A 15828-nucleotide genomic window follows, 5' to 3' on the forward strand; every position below is an offset into this window, starting at 1 on the left:
ATTCCGCCTACCGTGCGTGTGATTAGGAGCGCTCATTCCGCCTACCGTGCGTGTGATTAGGAGCGCTCATTCCGCCTACCGTGGTGTGATTAGGAGCGCTCATTCCGCCTACCGTGCGTGTGATTAGGAGCGCTCATTCCGCCTACCGTGCGTGTGATTAGGAGCGCTCATTCCGCCTACCGTGCGTGTGATTAGGAGCGCTCATTCCGCCTACCGTGCGTGTGATTAGGAGCGCTCATTTGGCCGCCGATCACGCGTGTGTTTGGAACGTGGGAGGAAATCCACGCAGGGACTGGACGCACGGGGAAAAAGTGCCAAACCCACACAAGATGGCCGGTGATGCGCCTCGTGTCCAGTAGGATTGCGCAAACGAAGCATTCACTTTGACAGCTTCTCAAAATTCCACCACGCTAGTGTCAAAAGAAAAGTCATTCCATGCATGCACTTTTTGCAAATAGGCTACGTAAAAGACATCTTTTTTGTTTGTTTCATGCCCACTGTGGTACCTCCGTCCTTTTTGAAATCAAGCTTTTGATTCTGCAGACCATAGGCACATGATGATAAAGACGCAAAGATCTTACAAATGCAACATGGCCTTCAACACTGCATGGACGTCACAAGCCAGGAGTGTTTTGCGACGTCAGCTGTGGGGCGTTGTGAATAAATGCGCAGCCCCGCCCCGGGACGGGACAGGACGGCGAAGTCTCCCTCATATGCCGCTCGACGACAAAAAGTCGAGTCCAAATATTTTTCTCGACATCGAGAAAGAGCACAACAGCGGCCGTGCGTCAGGGCTCCATTCTTTTTCTTCTTCTCATTTGACTGACTCCCTCGCAGTTTGGCTGCTAACGCCGAGCATGACCGCTGCGCATCTTTGCCGCCGCCCGCAGGTGGCGCTGCTGAGGTGGCGCTGCTGAGGTGGCTGAGCTCGGACAGTCCAGAGGACCGCAACCTGCTGGCGGCGGCCACCCGCCTGGGCGAGCTCACGGGACGCCCTACAAGGTACGGCCACACGCCGGCCCGCGCTACTTTTGATGATGACGCAGATTTTTTTTTCTCATCAAATTTACCCCCGATTCTTGGAAAATGACGTGGATGACACTTGAGTTTTGAGTTTGGGTAGTCTGAAAAGTTGAAGGTCCCGAGAATTTCTCTCTCAGAGTGAGTGCATCCTGAGCGTGGCTCAATTTGGACGCCAGAATCCGCGCGCGCGCGCGCGCGCGACCGGCCCAGGTGGAGCATCTTCGCCGCGCGTGTGGCAGCTTTAGATGCCACACGCGCCGCTTTTCTGTGGCTAAATCGTCTTTTCTCGCCTCATGACTGAGCTTGTTTGTTGTGACCGGCAGCCACTTGCACATGAAAAGGATCAGTCAAAGAAGAATGGAGATGGACTTGAGTTTTGTCTCTTGCCACCGCCCGCGTTCGCCATGGGCCAGAAGAGGTCCTTGGAGGTGCCTGTCAAGACTTCCATTTCTCTACCACTGATGAACTGACGGGTTGCCGTGGACGTCCTTGAACTCGTCATTTTATTGGATTTGCTGAACCGATCAAAGTTTGATTGGGCAACATAGTGGCTCGTAGCTCGTCATCTCGCTAGCCGCTCAAACGCGAGGCCAAGCCTCGTAGGCCAAGCCTCGTAGGCCAAGGGTCGTAGTCGTCACGGGTGCGTCACCGGCGCTGGCGTCACGCCGGCCGCGCTGACGGCAGGCAGTGCGCCATACGTCTCGGTCCAATAGGCGACGTAGCTCTGCCTCAGGTCGTAGCTGGCGAGACAGAGAGCACGTTAGCGGCCGCTAACGACGGGAACTCGGCGAGTAAACGGCGAGTGAACAGAGACCCGACGGACGACTTGCTCATCTTGTGGTTGATGGTCAGGAAGGGACGAATGGTTTTGCCAAAGGCGGGCCACGGGACCGGAACCTTAGTGTTTCCTTGACTGGGATCGCTGGACACCGACCAGGGAGACACAAAGACAAAGAAGGAAATGGGAGCGTCTCAACCACTCTGAGGTCGGCTACCACCGTACCCGGTCTTGGCGAAGTTGGTCCAGTATGCAATCATGTATCGGGACAGGTCGCGATGTCGCGGGAAGTAGATGAGCGGCGTCGCAAAAGGCTTGCCAAAGACATACTGTAGGTCCTCGCTATGCTCCGCCTCCACCCAGCGGGGGAAGCCCGGAATGCGCGTCTTCATATTGAACAGGTAGGAGAAGGTGCGGCCAGCGCTGAGGGACGAAAACGGGCTCAACTCGGGAAACTTTTCAGCCTCCGAAAGCCCCTTGGGGACTGACCCGCTTTGGTTGGCGTGGAGCTGAAGCGCCCTCTGGGTCGGCACCAGGAACAGGAAGTCGGTCTCGATGTCAGCCACCGTCTTCTTCACCGCCGCCGGATCCGGGGCCGAGCCCCAGTGGGCGGAGTACACGCGGAATGCCGATTCCACGGCCGCCGTACCTTTTTCTTTGGTCAGGCCCATCAGGAGCCCCCTCACGTCCTCCCTGACGGGGGCGACCGAGATTCGGCTTCAGGTTTCATCTTGACCGACGTCGGGCGGTCGGTCGGTACGGCATGGGGCTCACACGGTGGTGTTTGCCTTCCTGCGGTTGATGGAGGGCACGTCGACGCCCGCAAAGATGTGGCCGTCCATGGAGTTGACGCCGGCCATGTAGTCCACGTCGGCGGCATTGTGAAAAAGGCGAGCGGGCTGGTCGGGGAGAAAGTCGCCGTCCACCACGGGAGCGTGTTCCAAGAGATTCATGACCACGCCTACAATAGCCCACGGAGGAGCTTTAACCTCGCTTCACCCGTCCGTCCGTCCCCGTCCGTCCTCACCGTTGCCCAGCAGTTGCAGGATGTCAATTTTTCCCGCCATGGTGAGACCCACCGGGTCGGTCATCTTAAGACACGCCAACATCAGGTCCTCGTCGCTCCGGTAACAGCCGACCTTACGGGCGATCTGCAGCAAACGGCCAGTGTGATTGCTGATGAGGACAAAGAGGAAGTGATGCGTTGGCTACCTTCTTGGTGATTGCCATGGGTTCCCTCTGCAGAGCCCAAGGACTCAAGGCCACGCCGCACTGAGTGATGGCTCGCCGGAACAAACCTTTACTGTACGGGGACAACATCTACACGCACGCACGCACGCACGCACGCACCACCGCCGTCACTTAGCATGGCGGCCAACGATATCGTCTCTCTTTTCCTGGCACAACCAATTCAAATTGTCTGAGGGTTAGCGAGGCCACCTGGAAGCTGACGCTGGCGGCCCCTGCCGACTGTCCAAATATGGTGATGTTGTCCGGGTTTCCTCCAAATGCGGCGATGTTCCTTCGCACCCACGAGATGGCGGCGTGCTGGTCCCACAGACCGTAGTTCCCTGAAGCGCACACACACACGCACGCATGCGCCAGTTACCTCGACCTGCCCAGGCTCCTCCTCCTTTGCGGCTCTCCGGTGCATGCGCCAGCGAACGATTTGCAGCCATTGGCGCACCTGGCATGCGAGCGTCTCCGCTGCTGAGGAAGCCCAAGGTTCCAACGCGGTAGTTGGCCGACACCACGATGACCTTCCCGCGCTCGGCCATTTCTTTGCCGTCGTACAGCGAGTCTCCCAGGATGGCCAAGTCGTTGGACGCCCCCAGCAGGAAGGCCCCTCCGAACAGGTACACCATGACGGGCAGGTTGGTCGACACTGACCCGCACACGCAGGCCAGTTGACTTGGGCGATCACCTTGCACGTGCGTGCGCGCAAGCCTGCGAGTGTGCGCGCAAGCCTGCGAGTGTGCGCGCAAGCCTGCGAGTGTGCGCGCAAGCCTGCAAGTGTGCGCGCAAGCCTGCAAGTGTGCGTGCAAGCGTGCGTGCAAGCGTGCTTTTATGAACCCGGTCCTCAGGATGTCACCAGGTGTGAGGAGCTCTCGTGTTACACCACACGTGACCTGTGCTGTGAGTTCGATTCCCGTATATGACGACGTACTTGTGCCTGTGTGCACGCGCGCGTGTTTGACCCCACACACACACACACACAAAACTACATCTGGTGCGACGCCAGATGCGAGCTCTTGCGCACGCGTCATCTGCTGGGACATCCCAGGTGGAAGCCAGCGCGATTTCTGAAATCAAATCTGGCGTCACACCAGATACGTGACAGGGCGGTGTCCGACGTGACGGGGTGCAAGAGCTGATGTGACATCAGCCGTGACGTGTTGTGAGTGGCTACGTACGTGTGCTCGCTTGAGGCACAAAAATGTTGAGGTAGAGACAATCCAGGCTGCCGCGAGTCTCGGTCTGCAACAGCGACACCTGCAGACAGCGCTCGGCGTACTTGCTGGCCTTTAGCACCCCTACGCACACAAAACGGCGAGCGTTTTGGAGGCGAAGCGCTTCAAGTACTGCCACGGTTCGGGCAAGAGGAGCAAACAAACATTTGTTTCCTCCCGCTCGAAGACGAGGCGGGGCTCCGGAAAGGTCCCTTGACCTACCGTCCCATCCTGGATGGGGTTTCGGTTTCTCCCACAGTCCGGGACTGGCGGCGAAGGGGATCCCTTTGAACACGTCCACGGACGTGAACAGTCCCGTGCGTTTGTTGGTACCCTGAACGCCGCCGCTCTCCGTCTGCACCACCCTCAGCTGCGCGCGCGCGCGCGCGTCGTGACACAGTCAACGCGAGCGGACTCGGAATTTCCAACTCTTTGCCAACCTTTGCGGACGACACCAACGAGAGCGAGATGCTCATCAGCGCCAGCGACAGCGTCAGCGACAGCGTGGTGGTCACACTCATCTTCAGCTTTGTCTTCTCTGACGCCCGCTCGGCGGCGGCTGCCTTATATAGCCGCCGCCGAGCTGGATGGGCAAGTGAGGCGTGCGACTGCCTGGTTACGCGCGGGGGCGGGCTGACGGGGTGGGCATGCTGGGTTAAGGTGACAAAGCCGAACGCTCGCCCAAAGGCCAAGTCGGGTCAAGTCCCATTTCTTTGTAGAGTTCCGACTCACGGAAACAGGCTGCGCATGGTGCCAGACGTTACACACACACACACACACACACACACACACACACACACACACACACACACACACACACACACACACACACACACACACACACACACACACACACATATATATATATATATATATATATATAGTGGCTATATATATATATATATATATATAGACGTCAAGTGACGTCAAGTGACACGAGGACGTGGGGACGAGCGCAGATGCTGCTACTTTATCGGTCTCCAGTCAATCATTACACGTGGTCGCACACTTCCATTGGATGCGTGCCGATATTGTTATCGCTGTCAAACAAAATGCATCGTGTGCACACGCAAATGAGGCAAATGTGGATTTGACCATGTCCAAGTGTCCTCGAGCAAGATGTTAAATCCTAATTTGCTCCCAGTGGACCTGGCAGCGCCTTGCGTGGCCGCAGCGTCCAGTTCTGCGTGTGAACGGGCCGACGTGAGGTTTTGTAACGCGAACATAAAGTGCGTCCACATGAAGCGCTATCGACTTCCATCCATCCATCCATCCATCCATCCATCCATCCATCCATCCATCCATCCATCCATCCATCCATCCATCCATCCATCCATCCATCCATCCATCCATCCATTTTGTGACCCGTTTCATCCTCACGGGGGTCGCGGCCTGCGGGCGAGCTCGAGCGCAAGGCTTCATTTAGTTGTTTTTTTTGGAGAGACACTCGAGCGTTGACTTTTCCACACTTTTTCTCCTTGCCCCGAACGCCTCTCGAAGCATTGATTGACAGGCCCAGGTGTCGGATTGCCCGTTGTGGGCGGGATATTAGATGCTCAACATGGCGGCGTCCTGCTCTGCTCAATGCGTCTGAAGGTAAACCCCCCCCCCCCCAAAAAGCAGACAATCTTTGAAATCTTTCAACCTTTCGTCAACGAGATCGCGTTCTTGTTGACGTCGCCGCGAGTCGCCCGTGGAGCTGGTTGGCTCATCGAAAGCCATTTCATAACAATAATGGCTTTGTGTTTGCGTGACAGCTGTTAGCATGTTAGCTCCGAGCAAGGCTAACCGAGTGGCTGCTGCGCAAGCCTGTTGCGCACGTGACTGAGCAAAGGTGGCTGGCTGGCTGGCTGGCTGGCTGCGCGTGATATCAGGAAGTGGCTAACTTGACAAATAAGTTGAAATGATCGGTTACCATAGTGACGTGGGACCACCTAAATCTCCATTTGAAATGGCTGTTGCTGCCTCTACGGCATCGTTCAAACTTTTGAGGTTAATGTTTTGATTCTTTTTTTTTTTCCTAACGATGCATAATCCAGAAAAACTGTTTGTGTTTATTCATGAGTTTGTTTCTTGGTCTGCGCAGGATGTCCAAGGAGCAGGTGAGCGTTGGTGAGCTCCTGCTCTCATTGGACAGTTCAGACCTACAGGAGGCGGAGGAAGGCCGAGTGGCAATCAGCCAGCAGCTGAGTTCAGGTGCGCTACCTCATCCGAGTGGCCTTGACAGTAGCCTCGCCCGCCACGCCACGCCACGCCCCGCCCCGCCCCGCCCCGCCCCTCCCCTCCCTCGCTGTGCGTTTGTGTTGGTATGTGTGGCTGTTGGCTGTGTTGACTGCAATGTGTCCTGGCAGACAGAGGAGGCGCTGTACTCAGCAGTCTGGTGGATTTCTACTTGAACTCTTCTTCATGTGCCTCGGCTTTGACGCTGCTCTCCTCCATTCGAGAACCTCTACACAAGGTCGCACCTGCACACATACACACACATAGGTTTTCTGCACATTTGTGTAGCCTGGCCTCCCTTTTAAAATGACACGGCGTGAACAAGACGTGTGCGTCTCCGTGGTCCTCTCAGGCCCTGCTGGACAAACTGAATGAGGCGGTGTCCAGGCCAGCGAGCCGGTTGGCCGCCGTCACTCTGCTCGGTCACGTGATCAGGGGGCAGCCGCCGTGGATTCATCACGTCAGCCGATCACCTCTGCTCACCTCGCTGCTGCGCTGCCTCAAGGTGAAACTAAACGCATGTCCAGGCACATTCGTGTGAAGAACATCTCCGGATTGAAGGCTGGCGTGCTCCAAGCGGATGGGGAAGAAGCTTCTCTTTGCTTTTGTCTCCAGTAGACTCCATTGCGCCAAGAGCATGAAAGAGCCGCCCGCTTATTTTCTTTTGTCTTGGAATCGCGTGTGAAATAGCAAGCAAGCAAGCAAGCAAGCTGCCACGTGTTGCCTTTTAGAGCGACGGCGATGTGATGATGCTGGTCCCTGGAGTGCTGGTGATTGTGACGCTCTTACCCATGATCCCTCAGGCCGCCAAGCAACACATCTATGACTTCTTTGACGTCTTTGGACGCCTGGCATCATGGAGCCTCAAAAACCCCGGTGATGCGTGCAGGCAGCAGTTAGCGTCTTAACTGCTCCCTTTCATATTTGCGCTTGTAAACGTGAGTTGCGCTCCGCCGAACAGGGCACGCCCCCGCGTCCCACCTGGTCCACCTTCACGCCGGAGCCTACGCCTTATTCCACCGCTTGTACGGAATGTTCCCGTGTAACTTCCTGTCGTACTTGCGCCTGCACTACAGCATGAAGGAAAACCTGGACACCTTCCACCGTGTGGTCAAGGTACCGGCCGCCGCCACGAGTTGACCCACCCTGTGTGACCAATGTTGTTGATGTTTTGGGGTTTTTTTTTTTTTTGGTCCCGTGTCAGCCAATGTTGGACCATGTGCGTGTTCATCCTGAGCTGGTGAGTGGGACTCAGGACTCTGAAGTGGATCCTTCCAGGTCAGTCGGTGCCCCCCCCCCCCCCCCCACAAAGTCACCCTGCGGACTGATGAAAATTGTATTTTGAAATGTCCAACTTCCAGGTGGCGTGGCTACGAGGTTCACGACATCATTGTGGAGTGCTCCCGAGTCTCCCTGGACCCTCTGGAGTCCTCCTGTGATGAGCGCACACTAGCCCCGCTCCCACTCGCTCACTTTGACCTCGGGTGCCTCGGCGGCGGTGAGTCACTCGCGGCCTTCACCTTGCCGTCCGTTCCTGACGGCTGCCGGTTGTCTCCTTAGCGTGCGGCAGTGAGGACGCCGCCCGGACGCACACTTGGTCCCTCTCGGAAAGCGTGGACGCCCCGGACGTGCGTGTGCGTAGCGTGCAAATGAGGTGGCAGATCTGACCGTTTCTATTGCACGTTAATGGTGATGATATGGTCACATGTCCAGCTCGACGTCACATGGAGCCCCTCCTCTCAATGTGGTTTGTCGACCCCGCCTCCGGAAATGGTGGCTGTAAGCCCCGACCACCCCCTGAATAGAAACAACTCGCTTTCAGGTGACACACACACACATCCAGCATTTCTGTGCGTGCTTGTCTACATGCTTGGTGTGTGTTTGCGTGCGCGTTCAGGTCCAAAGTGCGCAGGCCCAGCCACAGGCGACGGTTCAGACGGCACCCGGCGTGCAGACGTTTCCCAGGTGCCTGCCTCTTTTCCAGCCTTGTCTTTTGGAGGAGCAGCAGGATGAGCTTCTGTCACTTCCCGCAGGTCCGAGAGCAGCCCATCAGGACGGAGGCCGTGGAGGCCGTGGAGGCCGTGGAGGCGGCGCCACGCCATGCCGTTGAAGGTGAGCTCAACGGTCGGGCTCCACCCTGAAGCCACGGCCATCACCTTTGATTGGATGCTCCGCCCACACAAGCCATCCATCGCACTCTCCCACTTTCCCTCTGCATCATTCGACGCACCCGAGCCTGCGCCGCGTGTCGCCTCTCCCCTTTGACCTTTTCTTTTCTCTCCAGCAGGCCCGGCCTGCCCAGCGCAGCCCGGCCCTTCTTCCTCCCTGCCTTCCCTCCCCCTCACCTCCACGCCCGCCCGCCGCCAAATCCCGCCCGTGTCCGACTTATCCCCTCCCTGCCCCGATTGGCCGGGGGCCGCCCCCTCGTACGACTTCCTGTTTGAGTTGGCGCTTCCCCGCGCCGCCCTTTTGTTTGTGAAGAGCAAGGCGCAGGTAACCGACCTCGAGCCTGTCGACGGCCGCGTCGATGACCTCGGCGCCGCTTTTGCCCGTGCAGGAGGTGCAGCGTAAGATGGCGCTCCGGCACCGTGAGAAGCGCGACAATGACGACGAGGGGGAGGAGGAAGATCTGACCGCCGCGTCTCCTCTGCACTTGTTGGACCGCCTCATCGCCCACGGACACGAGACGCACGCCGCTAGCGTTAGCCTTAGCCGGAGGTGACGCAAAATTAAAAGCAAGCGCATCACTGCCCAATAATTGAATTCATTTTTGCATGCAGGTCTTCGGCCTCGGGCAAGCTGTTGGATCGCAACCCTTGCGCGGGTAAACGTGAAAGCATGAAAAGCAAAGGCCTTGCCTGGCTGCCTGCCTGCCTGCCTGCCTGATTGATTGATTTTATTTTCATGAAATTTGCATGTGCACACGTGTGTCAGGCTGCGCGCAGGCGGAGGACGTGGAGGCGCTGCGGCGAGGCCTGCAGCTGGCGCAGGCTCAGCTGCAGTACGAGCGCTTCAAACGTCAGCAGCACGCTATCAGGAACCGACGCCTCCTACGCCGGGTGGTCAGCGCCGCCGCGCTAGAAGAGCGGACCGTGGCCATGGTACGTACGGTTGGGATCGGCGCTCGCCCGGCCCGTGGCTACTCCATGCCGGAGGTTGTGCTTTTCCGCAGCGCGCTCAGCTGGCGCTGCAGGACGAGGAGACCAGGGCGCTGACGAGCAGCCTGGAGGCCGAGCGGCGGCGCTGCGCTGGACTGCGGCTGGACGCCGGCGAGCACGCGCAACAGCTGCAGGCGCACGTGCAACACTTGCTCCGGCAGGAGCAGGAACACCGCGCGCAACGTCTGGCGCTACAGGTGAGTGACGCTCCCGCTCTCCTGCGATGGCTTGAGAGTTGACTGATCGGGCCGCTCCAGAGCGAGCTTCAGGAGTGTCGGGAGAAGATGAGGGATTTGGAGACGGAGCTTCAGAAGGCCAGTCACAGGGCTTCCGAGGCCGAGCGCCACTTGAGCCGGCTGTCGCTCAAGGTGAGCGGGCGAGGGCGGCTCCGCCGTCAAATGCAGGCAGGCCGTGACTGCGGCGATGTCCCGTTTCAGTTGAGGAGCAGCGACGAGTTGCGCCGGCAGAGCTTCCTGCTCAACCGACGACTGATTGTGCTCACTGAAACCAACAAAGCTCTCATGCGCCGACTGGACGCGCAGCAGCGGCAGCCGCAGCAGCAGCAGCCGCCGCCGCGCCACCACCGCCGCACTGTCGGTACTCGCGCGCGACATCCGACGGGACGTTTGAGCTCACCCTAGCGAGATGTGCACGCACTTTGTTCTCCAGGAGACAAGCGAGTTTGGTCGCGCCAAGGAGGCGGAGCAAGAGCACAGGCAGAAGCTGGAAGCGGCCAATCACAGAGCGGCCGAGCTGGACAAGCAACTGGCCCACAAGGAGGCGCTCGTAGAGCTTCACAAGGAGCTGTTGAACGACCACAAGAGGCGCAGCAGGTTTGTCTCGCTCGGCAGGGGTCGGGAACCTATGGCTCGCCAGCCAGATGTGATTGCATATGGCTCGCAGATAAAACCAAATCTTCTCACTTCGATTTTTCACTGCGCATGTCCTGTTCAGGGCTGCAGGAGCAATTGGATGATACTGGCCTACGTTTGCCGTTGCTGGGTAAAACAGCCCCCTTTTGAATCAGTCTGAGACCGCGTCTGCTCGGTCATTAGCTCAAAGCTAACCCTTCGGCGAAAAGAAAAAAAGACGACGAGTATCGTACATTTCAGGACGAATGGACCGAAGAATTTGCCTTTGTGGAGAGAGCGGGTTCTGCGCTGTGTCTAATTTGCAATGACAAAATGACATCGTTGAAACGGTCGAATGTAAAGCGGCACTTCGACACGCGCCACGCTACCTTTGCATCAAAATACCCTGCGGGAGACGGCAGAAAGAAAGCCTGCCAAGAGCTTCTGAGCAGGGTGCAAGCTAGCCAGCAGCAACTCCGCGTATGGACCCGGCAAGGTGACTAGAATTCGGCTGGCTTTGCTGGTTCTTTAGCAATAGTGAGGAACGCAGATGGCGAGTATGCCAAAACCTTCACGCTGGATGGAGCCAATGAACTGTTTCAGAGGCTTAGGATACTGACATTTAGTTGAATTCACTTTTAAAATATATGATATGGCTCTCACTGAAATAAAGTTCCAAATTTTTTGCTTTCATGGCTCTCTTAGTCAAAAAGGTGTAAAGGGTGTGCCCTGAAATGCACGCTTGTCTGTCTGTCTGTCTGTCAGGGGTGAGCTGTCAGCATGCGAGGCCCAATGCGCAACGCTGCGCAAGACAGTGCAGAGTCTGCAGAGCGAGATGCTTCACCTCTACAGCGTCGTGGACGCTCTCAGCAGGTCAAACGCACACGCCCACACACACACGCACATCTTCGCGTGATGATGTCATCACGCAACCATTTCGACGTCATTCCGTTGTCCTGGTACTCATGGTGCAATGGAAGCGGAGGCCTTCTCACGACAACAGCGTGATGTCAGCTTCTTTTGTCCCGCAGGCCCGCCACGGAAGAGCCCGATCTCCGGAAGTCCTCTTCCTCGGCGGTGAACGGCGCGTGCCGCCTGTCCACTTCGCCCCTCCTCTTCGCCGCCGACGCTTCGTCGTCGGCGCCCCTCCCTCCGTCCTCCAACGAGTCCCCGTTGGCGATTGGCTCCTTCCTGGAGCAGAGGGCGTGGCAGCTCTTCAGACCGGCCAATCACAGTCCGGAGGAGGCGACGCAGCCAGAGAACGAGGATGATGAGGATGACCGAGACGACGGTGAAGATGAAAAGGAAGATGAGGAGGTCCGGACAGGAAGTCCGGGCGGGGACGGCGACCTCCTGGCAGGAAGTCCTCAGGTGCGGGCCCGGCTGTCGGCCCCGCCCTCCGGCCCTTCTCCGGCCATCGGGCCGAGACGGCGCGAGCTGAGCATCATGGACTACGACCACGTGACGGCGCACATGTGACGACGGCCGTTTTGATTCTCGTCAATGAGAAGGCGAGAAAATAAAGGGATTAAACCTCACGCCGATGTTCGGGCTTTTATTTTGTGTCACGTGCTACACAAGTGATGAAGTTCATTTTCTTACGTTGCGTGTTTTGACTTTATTCTTGTTTTTCTTTTTTCTTTTTTGTATCCCCCAGGAGCTTTTTTTTTTTTTTTTTTTTTTAGTTTTCCCCTTGCCCTCCTGGGAGTTGACCATCAGGGGATGTTGAGAATAATTGTCAATTTTTGTCCAACTTGCTTGTGATTTGGGGCTTTATAAATAAACTTGACTTGATCTGAAAGAGGAAATGTCATCGAAAGACTATAGTTGATTAATTCGCAGTTGTATTTTGATCAATTTCTTGAGGCTGTTCTGTCTTTAGTTTCTCTACAATTGCTGTATTTCCATCCATCCATTTTTTATCCCGCTTGTCCCCACGCTTGGAATTCTTTTTTTTTTTTTCTTCTTCCCGCACTGCGTCCGTTCGTCGCGCTGACTTATGTACGTAACCACGTGACGTATGTCGGTGACGTCATGACGCTACGCAAACGCAGACAGCGTTGCCGGGACGACAATCAAGGCGTCCCACCGCGGCGGAAAGAGCAACGAGACTTTTCTTCCAGGTAAAACGTGAAAAGAAAGGGAATTTCACGAGTACGGAGTCTATCCCTCAACTGTGAGTTGACCGACTCTGAGAATCCGGTTCCAGAACAGCTGATGTTTTCAACGGTTGGGCTAACGCGAAGCTAAGCTAACTCTGAAGCTTGGCTGCCAAGCCCGACTCCAGTCTTTTGAGGCACCTTTGGGCTTTTCCAAATGCAAGGCTCGTTTCAAGTCTTATGTCATAATCAAGTATCTTGCCTGTCTGTCTGTCTGTCTGTCTGTCTGTCTGTCTGTCTGTCTGTCTGTCTGTCACTGATCCATCCATCCATCCATCCATCCATCCGGTCTTCCCGATGGAGGCCAAGGTGATGATGATGGAGGAGAGCGTTCAGCCCCTCCGAGTCCCCCCTCAGATGTCCATCTATGCCGACCAGCACAATATTATCCACCTGGTGCAGGTGAGGCACCGCAAAGGTTTGCTCGTGGCTGGCGCCGGCCGCTCGCTCAGAGGTCACTTACGAGCGGGCGGGTCACTTGACTTCCGCGTTGCTTTCAGACGATGGTATCCAGCCTGGCTGTGGACCAGCCCGAAGACCCCATCGCGTACCTTCTGCTTCTGCTGCAGGACAGCAGCGTGCACGGTCAGCCACCTCGCCGTCCACGACTCGAACGAACAGCAGATGGCGCTGTCACTTAACACCTTGGTGCGCCTTGCATTCAATTTGCTCTGCCGCGTATCAGTTCCCAGGGTGGTCCTGCTGGGTCCCCCCGCCGTGGGCAAAACCACTCTGGTGAGTCGAGTCGTCGTGACGTCCTTGGCGTCACGTGACCGAATGTGTCTCCGTCAGGCCGGGCGACTGTGCGCCGACCTGGGGGCTGTGCACGTCACCATGGAGACGCTCCTGGACGACCCATCGCCTCCGGGCCAAGAGGCGCGCCGCCACGCGCTCAAGCAAGAGGTACGCGTATGCGCGCGCATGCGCAACACTTCGCCGGCTGGCGGCAGCTCAACAAGCGCGTTTGTGCGTGCGCGTGCTCAGGAGGTGCCTGACGATCTTCTGGTGGGCTTGATACAAGGCAGACTCAAACAGTCTGACTGCTTCAACACGGTACGGGCACAGGATCATGTTTCCATTTGGGCTATATGTTTGTTTGTTTGTTTGTTTGTTTGTTTGTTTGTTTGTATGTATGTTTGTATGTTTGTATGTTTGTTTGTATGTTTGTATGTTTGTATGTTTGTATGTTTGTTTTCTTTCCTGCCCGTTTGAGGGCGCGCTGTTCGGTGCCTTCCAGGGCTGGGTGCTGGACGGGCTCCCGCAAACTCGGCTGCAGGCTCGCAGTCTCCAGCAGGGCGGCGTCATTCCCAAACACGTGGGTAGGTTTCTTCTGTGCGAGGCACCCGCGCGCCTGTTTGGGCAGCTGTTTGCGTGTCTGGAAGTGACGTGATGCGACGTGACGCGTCGCGGTAGTTCTGCTGGTGGCCGGTGAAGACGTTCTCCTGGAGCGCCACCGCGGCAGGCTGCTGGACCCGCTGACCAGAGGTAGCTGCTTGCGTCCCTCTCGGCAGGCGGAACTGTGCCGGCGTGACGCGGCTTCCTGTGCTCGCTCAGACGTGTACCACGAGACCTTCGCGCGACCCCGCGAGGAGGAGGCGGCGGCGGTGCGGCGCGCTGAGAAGAGCGCCGACGCCGACGTCGGCCCCCTGAGTGCCCATCTGCAGCGCTATCGCTGCAAGGTCACCGGCTTGAGCTCCGCCTACCGACACATCCTCACCACGGTGGACGCCGACCAGCCGCCGCTCGACGTTTACCAGCAAGGTCAAAACCCAAACGTTTTCCGAGAAGGCACCAAACATACTGAAAAATGTGCCCGCGCGTGCGTGCGTGCGTGCGTGCGTGCAGCGCTGGCCTTCTTGCGGACTCGGCGTTGTTCCCGAACTCCCAGGGTTCTCCTGCTGGGGCCGCCGGGCTCAGGGAAGAGACTTCAAGCCAAGATGCTGGCTGACAAATATAAGATGGTGGACGGTATGTGCGCGCACACTCCGACGTGAACGCGCGCGCAGTGATACCTCGCCTTGTCAGTCTGTTGCAGTGAGCTCCTTCGTTGGGCCGAAGCCGACCCGTCTTCAGTGGGAGAAGAAGTCCGAACGTACGTGCAGCACAACCGGACAGGTGAGCGGAGCTTGCTCGCAATTCCGATGGCTTCTGACGCATTTGTGTGTGTGTGTGTTTCCAGTTCCAAAAAGTGTGACTTTGAAAGTCTTTCAAGAGCGACTGGACCGTGCGGACTGCAGCCAGCGCGGTTGGATCCTTCACCACCTGCCGTGCGACCTGCAACACGCCAAACACTTAACGGAGTCCCTCAACGCCCCCAACAGGTTACAAGTGCGCCTCAGTGCGCGCACAGCAACTCTCATTTTGTGACTTGTGTGTGTGTGCGCGCGCGTGTGGCAGGGTTTTCTTCCTGGAGTTGACTGACGACGTTTGTTTACAAAGAACCACAATGAAGCTCACCCCGGCTCGTCCCAGGTCAGTTACGACGCCATCAATTTTGAATCAAATCTTCTCTCGTCGAAGCAAAGCAACGTTTCAATGGTGCGCCTCAAAACAAAAATCCTCCTGTCCTCCGTTCAAGACAAGTAACACGATTGCCAACGCAGCCATTTGTATGTTCAGCGTCCACGCGGCACCAGGCGACGTCAGCCAGCGTCTTGACAACACGCGGAGTGTCACGCAAGCGCTCGGTGTGTACAGGACACACACCGCAGGCCTGCAGGTACACGCACGCACATGCACATGCAAGTGATCAACGTCTTCATTTGTGCCAGTAAGCTTTGCGTGTGGGCGTGCGTGCGTGCGTGCGTGTGTTTAGAGCGTGTTTCCAGATGGCGTGCACGTGGATGCAGATCAGGATCCCCAGTGTGTGTTTGAGGCTTTAGACAAACAACTCACCATACAAACACACGCAGATTGACACACGCACGCGCAAAGTGCAGTTCAACGTTTGTCTGTCTGTCTGTCTGTCTGTCTGTCTGTCTCTCTATCCAATCCCTGGAGCTGTCCAATCCATGTCAATAAAATTGTTGAAAACACTTCAATCTGAACTGTCGTTATTCCAAGTGTGTGTGTGTGTGTGTGTGTGTGTTCATGCTCATCAGCAGCGGTAGTGAAACGAAGCGTGAGAGTCTTTGAAGGCAAGTGGGGTTCCAAGTGTCGTGGCGTTTTAATAGCTCGATGGCGCCATCA

The 15828-nt window shown here is 56.9% G+C and overlaps 3 protein-coding genes across 14 annotated transcripts; 2 read left to right on the forward strand and 1 right to left on the reverse strand.

The window, feature by feature from the left end:
* Positions 1 to 1505: 1505 nt before the first annotated feature.
* On the reverse strand, positions 1506 to 4809 carry LOC147058736 (bile salt-activated lipase-like). Of its 2 annotated transcripts, XM_085909702.1 has the most exons (12): positions 4692 to 4809; positions 4474 to 4621; positions 4216 to 4335; positions 3489 to 3686; positions 3242 to 3372; positions 3014 to 3121; positions 2829 to 2952; positions 2576 to 2762; positions 2291 to 2494; positions 2027 to 2224; positions 1838 to 1945; positions 1506 to 1763 (listed from the first exon to the last, which is right to left on the reverse strand). In XM_085909702.1, exons 1-12 carry the CDS (start codon positions 4770 to 4772, stop codon positions 1658 to 1660), a joined length of 1713 nt encoding a protein of 570 aa, XP_085765828.1. In that variant the 5' UTR covers positions 4773 to 4809; the 3' UTR covers positions 1506 to 1657. The 2 variants fall into 2 exon arrangements, with proteins under 2 accessions (XP_085765828.1, XP_085765827.1); XM_085909701.1 differs by lacking the exon at positions 4692 to 4809 and having other exon boundaries at positions 3489 to 4335; positions 4474 to 4499.
* A 914-nt stretch (positions 4810 to 5723) lies between these two features.
* On the forward strand, positions 5724 to 12281 carry LOC147058737 (hamartin-like). Of its 5 annotated transcripts, none has more exons than XM_085910649.1 (22): positions 5724 to 5847; positions 6338 to 6447; positions 6603 to 6709; positions 6824 to 6976; positions 7203 to 7347; positions 7433 to 7587; positions 7676 to 7749; positions 7833 to 7969; positions 8032 to 8105; positions 8185 to 8293; positions 8369 to 8436; positions 8505 to 8583; positions 8756 to 8964; positions 9029 to 9189; positions 9252 to 9295; positions 9406 to 9572; positions 9644 to 9826; positions 9887 to 9997; positions 10067 to 10222; positions 10299 to 10462; positions 11246 to 11353; positions 11512 to 12281. In XM_085910649.1, exons 2-22 carry the CDS (start codon positions 6339 to 6341, stop codon positions 11957 to 11959), a joined length of 2961 nt encoding a protein of 986 aa, XP_085766775.1. In that variant the 5' UTR covers positions 5724 to 5847; position 6338; the 3' UTR covers positions 11960 to 12281. The 5 variants fall into 5 exon arrangements, with proteins under 5 accessions (XP_085766775.1, XP_085766771.1, XP_085766772.1 ...); XM_085910645.1 differs by lacking the exon at positions 5724 to 5847 and adding an exon at positions 5856 to 6243; XM_085910646.1 differs by lacking the exon at positions 5724 to 5847 and adding an exon at positions 5856 to 6243 and having other exon boundaries at positions 8759 to 8964.
* A 223-nt stretch (positions 12282 to 12504) lies between these two features.
* Positions 12505 to 15662, forward strand: ak8 (adenylate kinase 8). 7 transcript variants are annotated; one of them, XM_085910655.1, is made up of 15 exons: positions 12505 to 12603; positions 12943 to 13057; positions 13140 to 13224; positions 13325 to 13374; positions 13432 to 13542; positions 13624 to 13692; positions 13877 to 13958; positions 14053 to 14124; positions 14194 to 14400; positions 14485 to 14607; positions 14665 to 14754; positions 14819 to 14960; positions 15037 to 15111; positions 15218 to 15358; positions 15455 to 15662. In XM_085910655.1, exons 3-15 carry the CDS (start codon positions 13143 to 13145, stop codon positions 15519 to 15521), a joined length of 1311 nt encoding a protein of 436 aa, XP_085766781.1. In that variant the 5' UTR covers positions 12505 to 12603; positions 12943 to 13057; positions 13140 to 13142; the 3' UTR covers positions 15522 to 15662. The 7 variants fall into 7 exon arrangements, 5 of the variants coding, with proteins under 5 accessions (XP_085766781.1, XP_085766778.1, XP_085766779.1 ...); XM_085910652.1 differs by having other exon boundaries at positions 12511 to 12603; positions 12943 to 13041; XM_085910653.1 differs by having other exon boundaries at positions 12582 to 12656; positions 12943 to 13041.
* The last annotated feature ends 166 nt before the right edge of the window (positions 15663 to 15828 follow it).

This window comes from Syngnathus leptorhynchus, chromosome 4, assembly GCF_054491065.1.
Source record: "Syngnathus leptorhynchus isolate UIUO chromosome 4, UIUO_Slep, whole genome shotgun sequence".
Taxonomy (NCBI): Eukaryota; Metazoa; Chordata; class Actinopteri; order Syngnathiformes; family Syngnathidae; genus Syngnathus; species Syngnathus leptorhynchus.

Bases quoted from the DNA above. Each gene is read 5' to 3' on its own strand.
- ak8 (XM_085910650.1), top strand. From the start codon at position 12,937: ATGGAGGCCAAGGTGATGATGATGGAGGAGAGCGTTCAGCCCCTCCGA. The intron at 13,693-13,876 runs GTACGGGCACAG...GGTGCCTTCCAG, and splicing joins AGTCTGACTGCTTCAACACG to GGCTGGGTGCTGGACGGGCT. The intron at 14,755-14,818 runs GTGAGCGGAGCT...GTGTGTTTCCAG, and splicing joins CGTGCAGCACAACCGGACAG to TTCCAAAAAGTGTGACTTTG.
- LOC147058736 (XM_085909701.1), bottom strand. From the start codon at position 4,080: ATGTCCCAGCAGATGACGCGTGCGCAAGAGCTCGCATCTGGCGTCGCA. The intron at 3,122-3,241 runs GTGGCCTCGCTA...GCGTGCGTGTAG, and splicing joins CCGCCAGCGTCAGCTTCCAG to ATGTTGTCCCCGTACAGTAA. The intron at 2,225-2,290 runs GTCAGTCCCCAA...TTCGTCCCTCAG, and splicing joins CTCCACGCCAACCAAAGCGG to CGCTGGCCGCACCTTCTCCT.
- LOC147058737 (XM_085910645.1), top strand. From the start codon at position 6,155: ATGATCGGTTACCATAGTGACGTGGGACCACCTAAATCTCCATTTGAA. The intron at 6,244-6,337 runs GTTAATGTTTTG...TGGTCTGCGCAG, and splicing joins GCATCGTTCAAACTTTTGAG to GATGTCCAAGGAGCAGGTGA. The intron at 10,463-11,245 runs GTTTGTCTCGCT...TCTGTCTGTCAG, and splicing joins GACCACAAGAGGCGCAGCAG to GGGTGAGCTGTCAGCATGCG.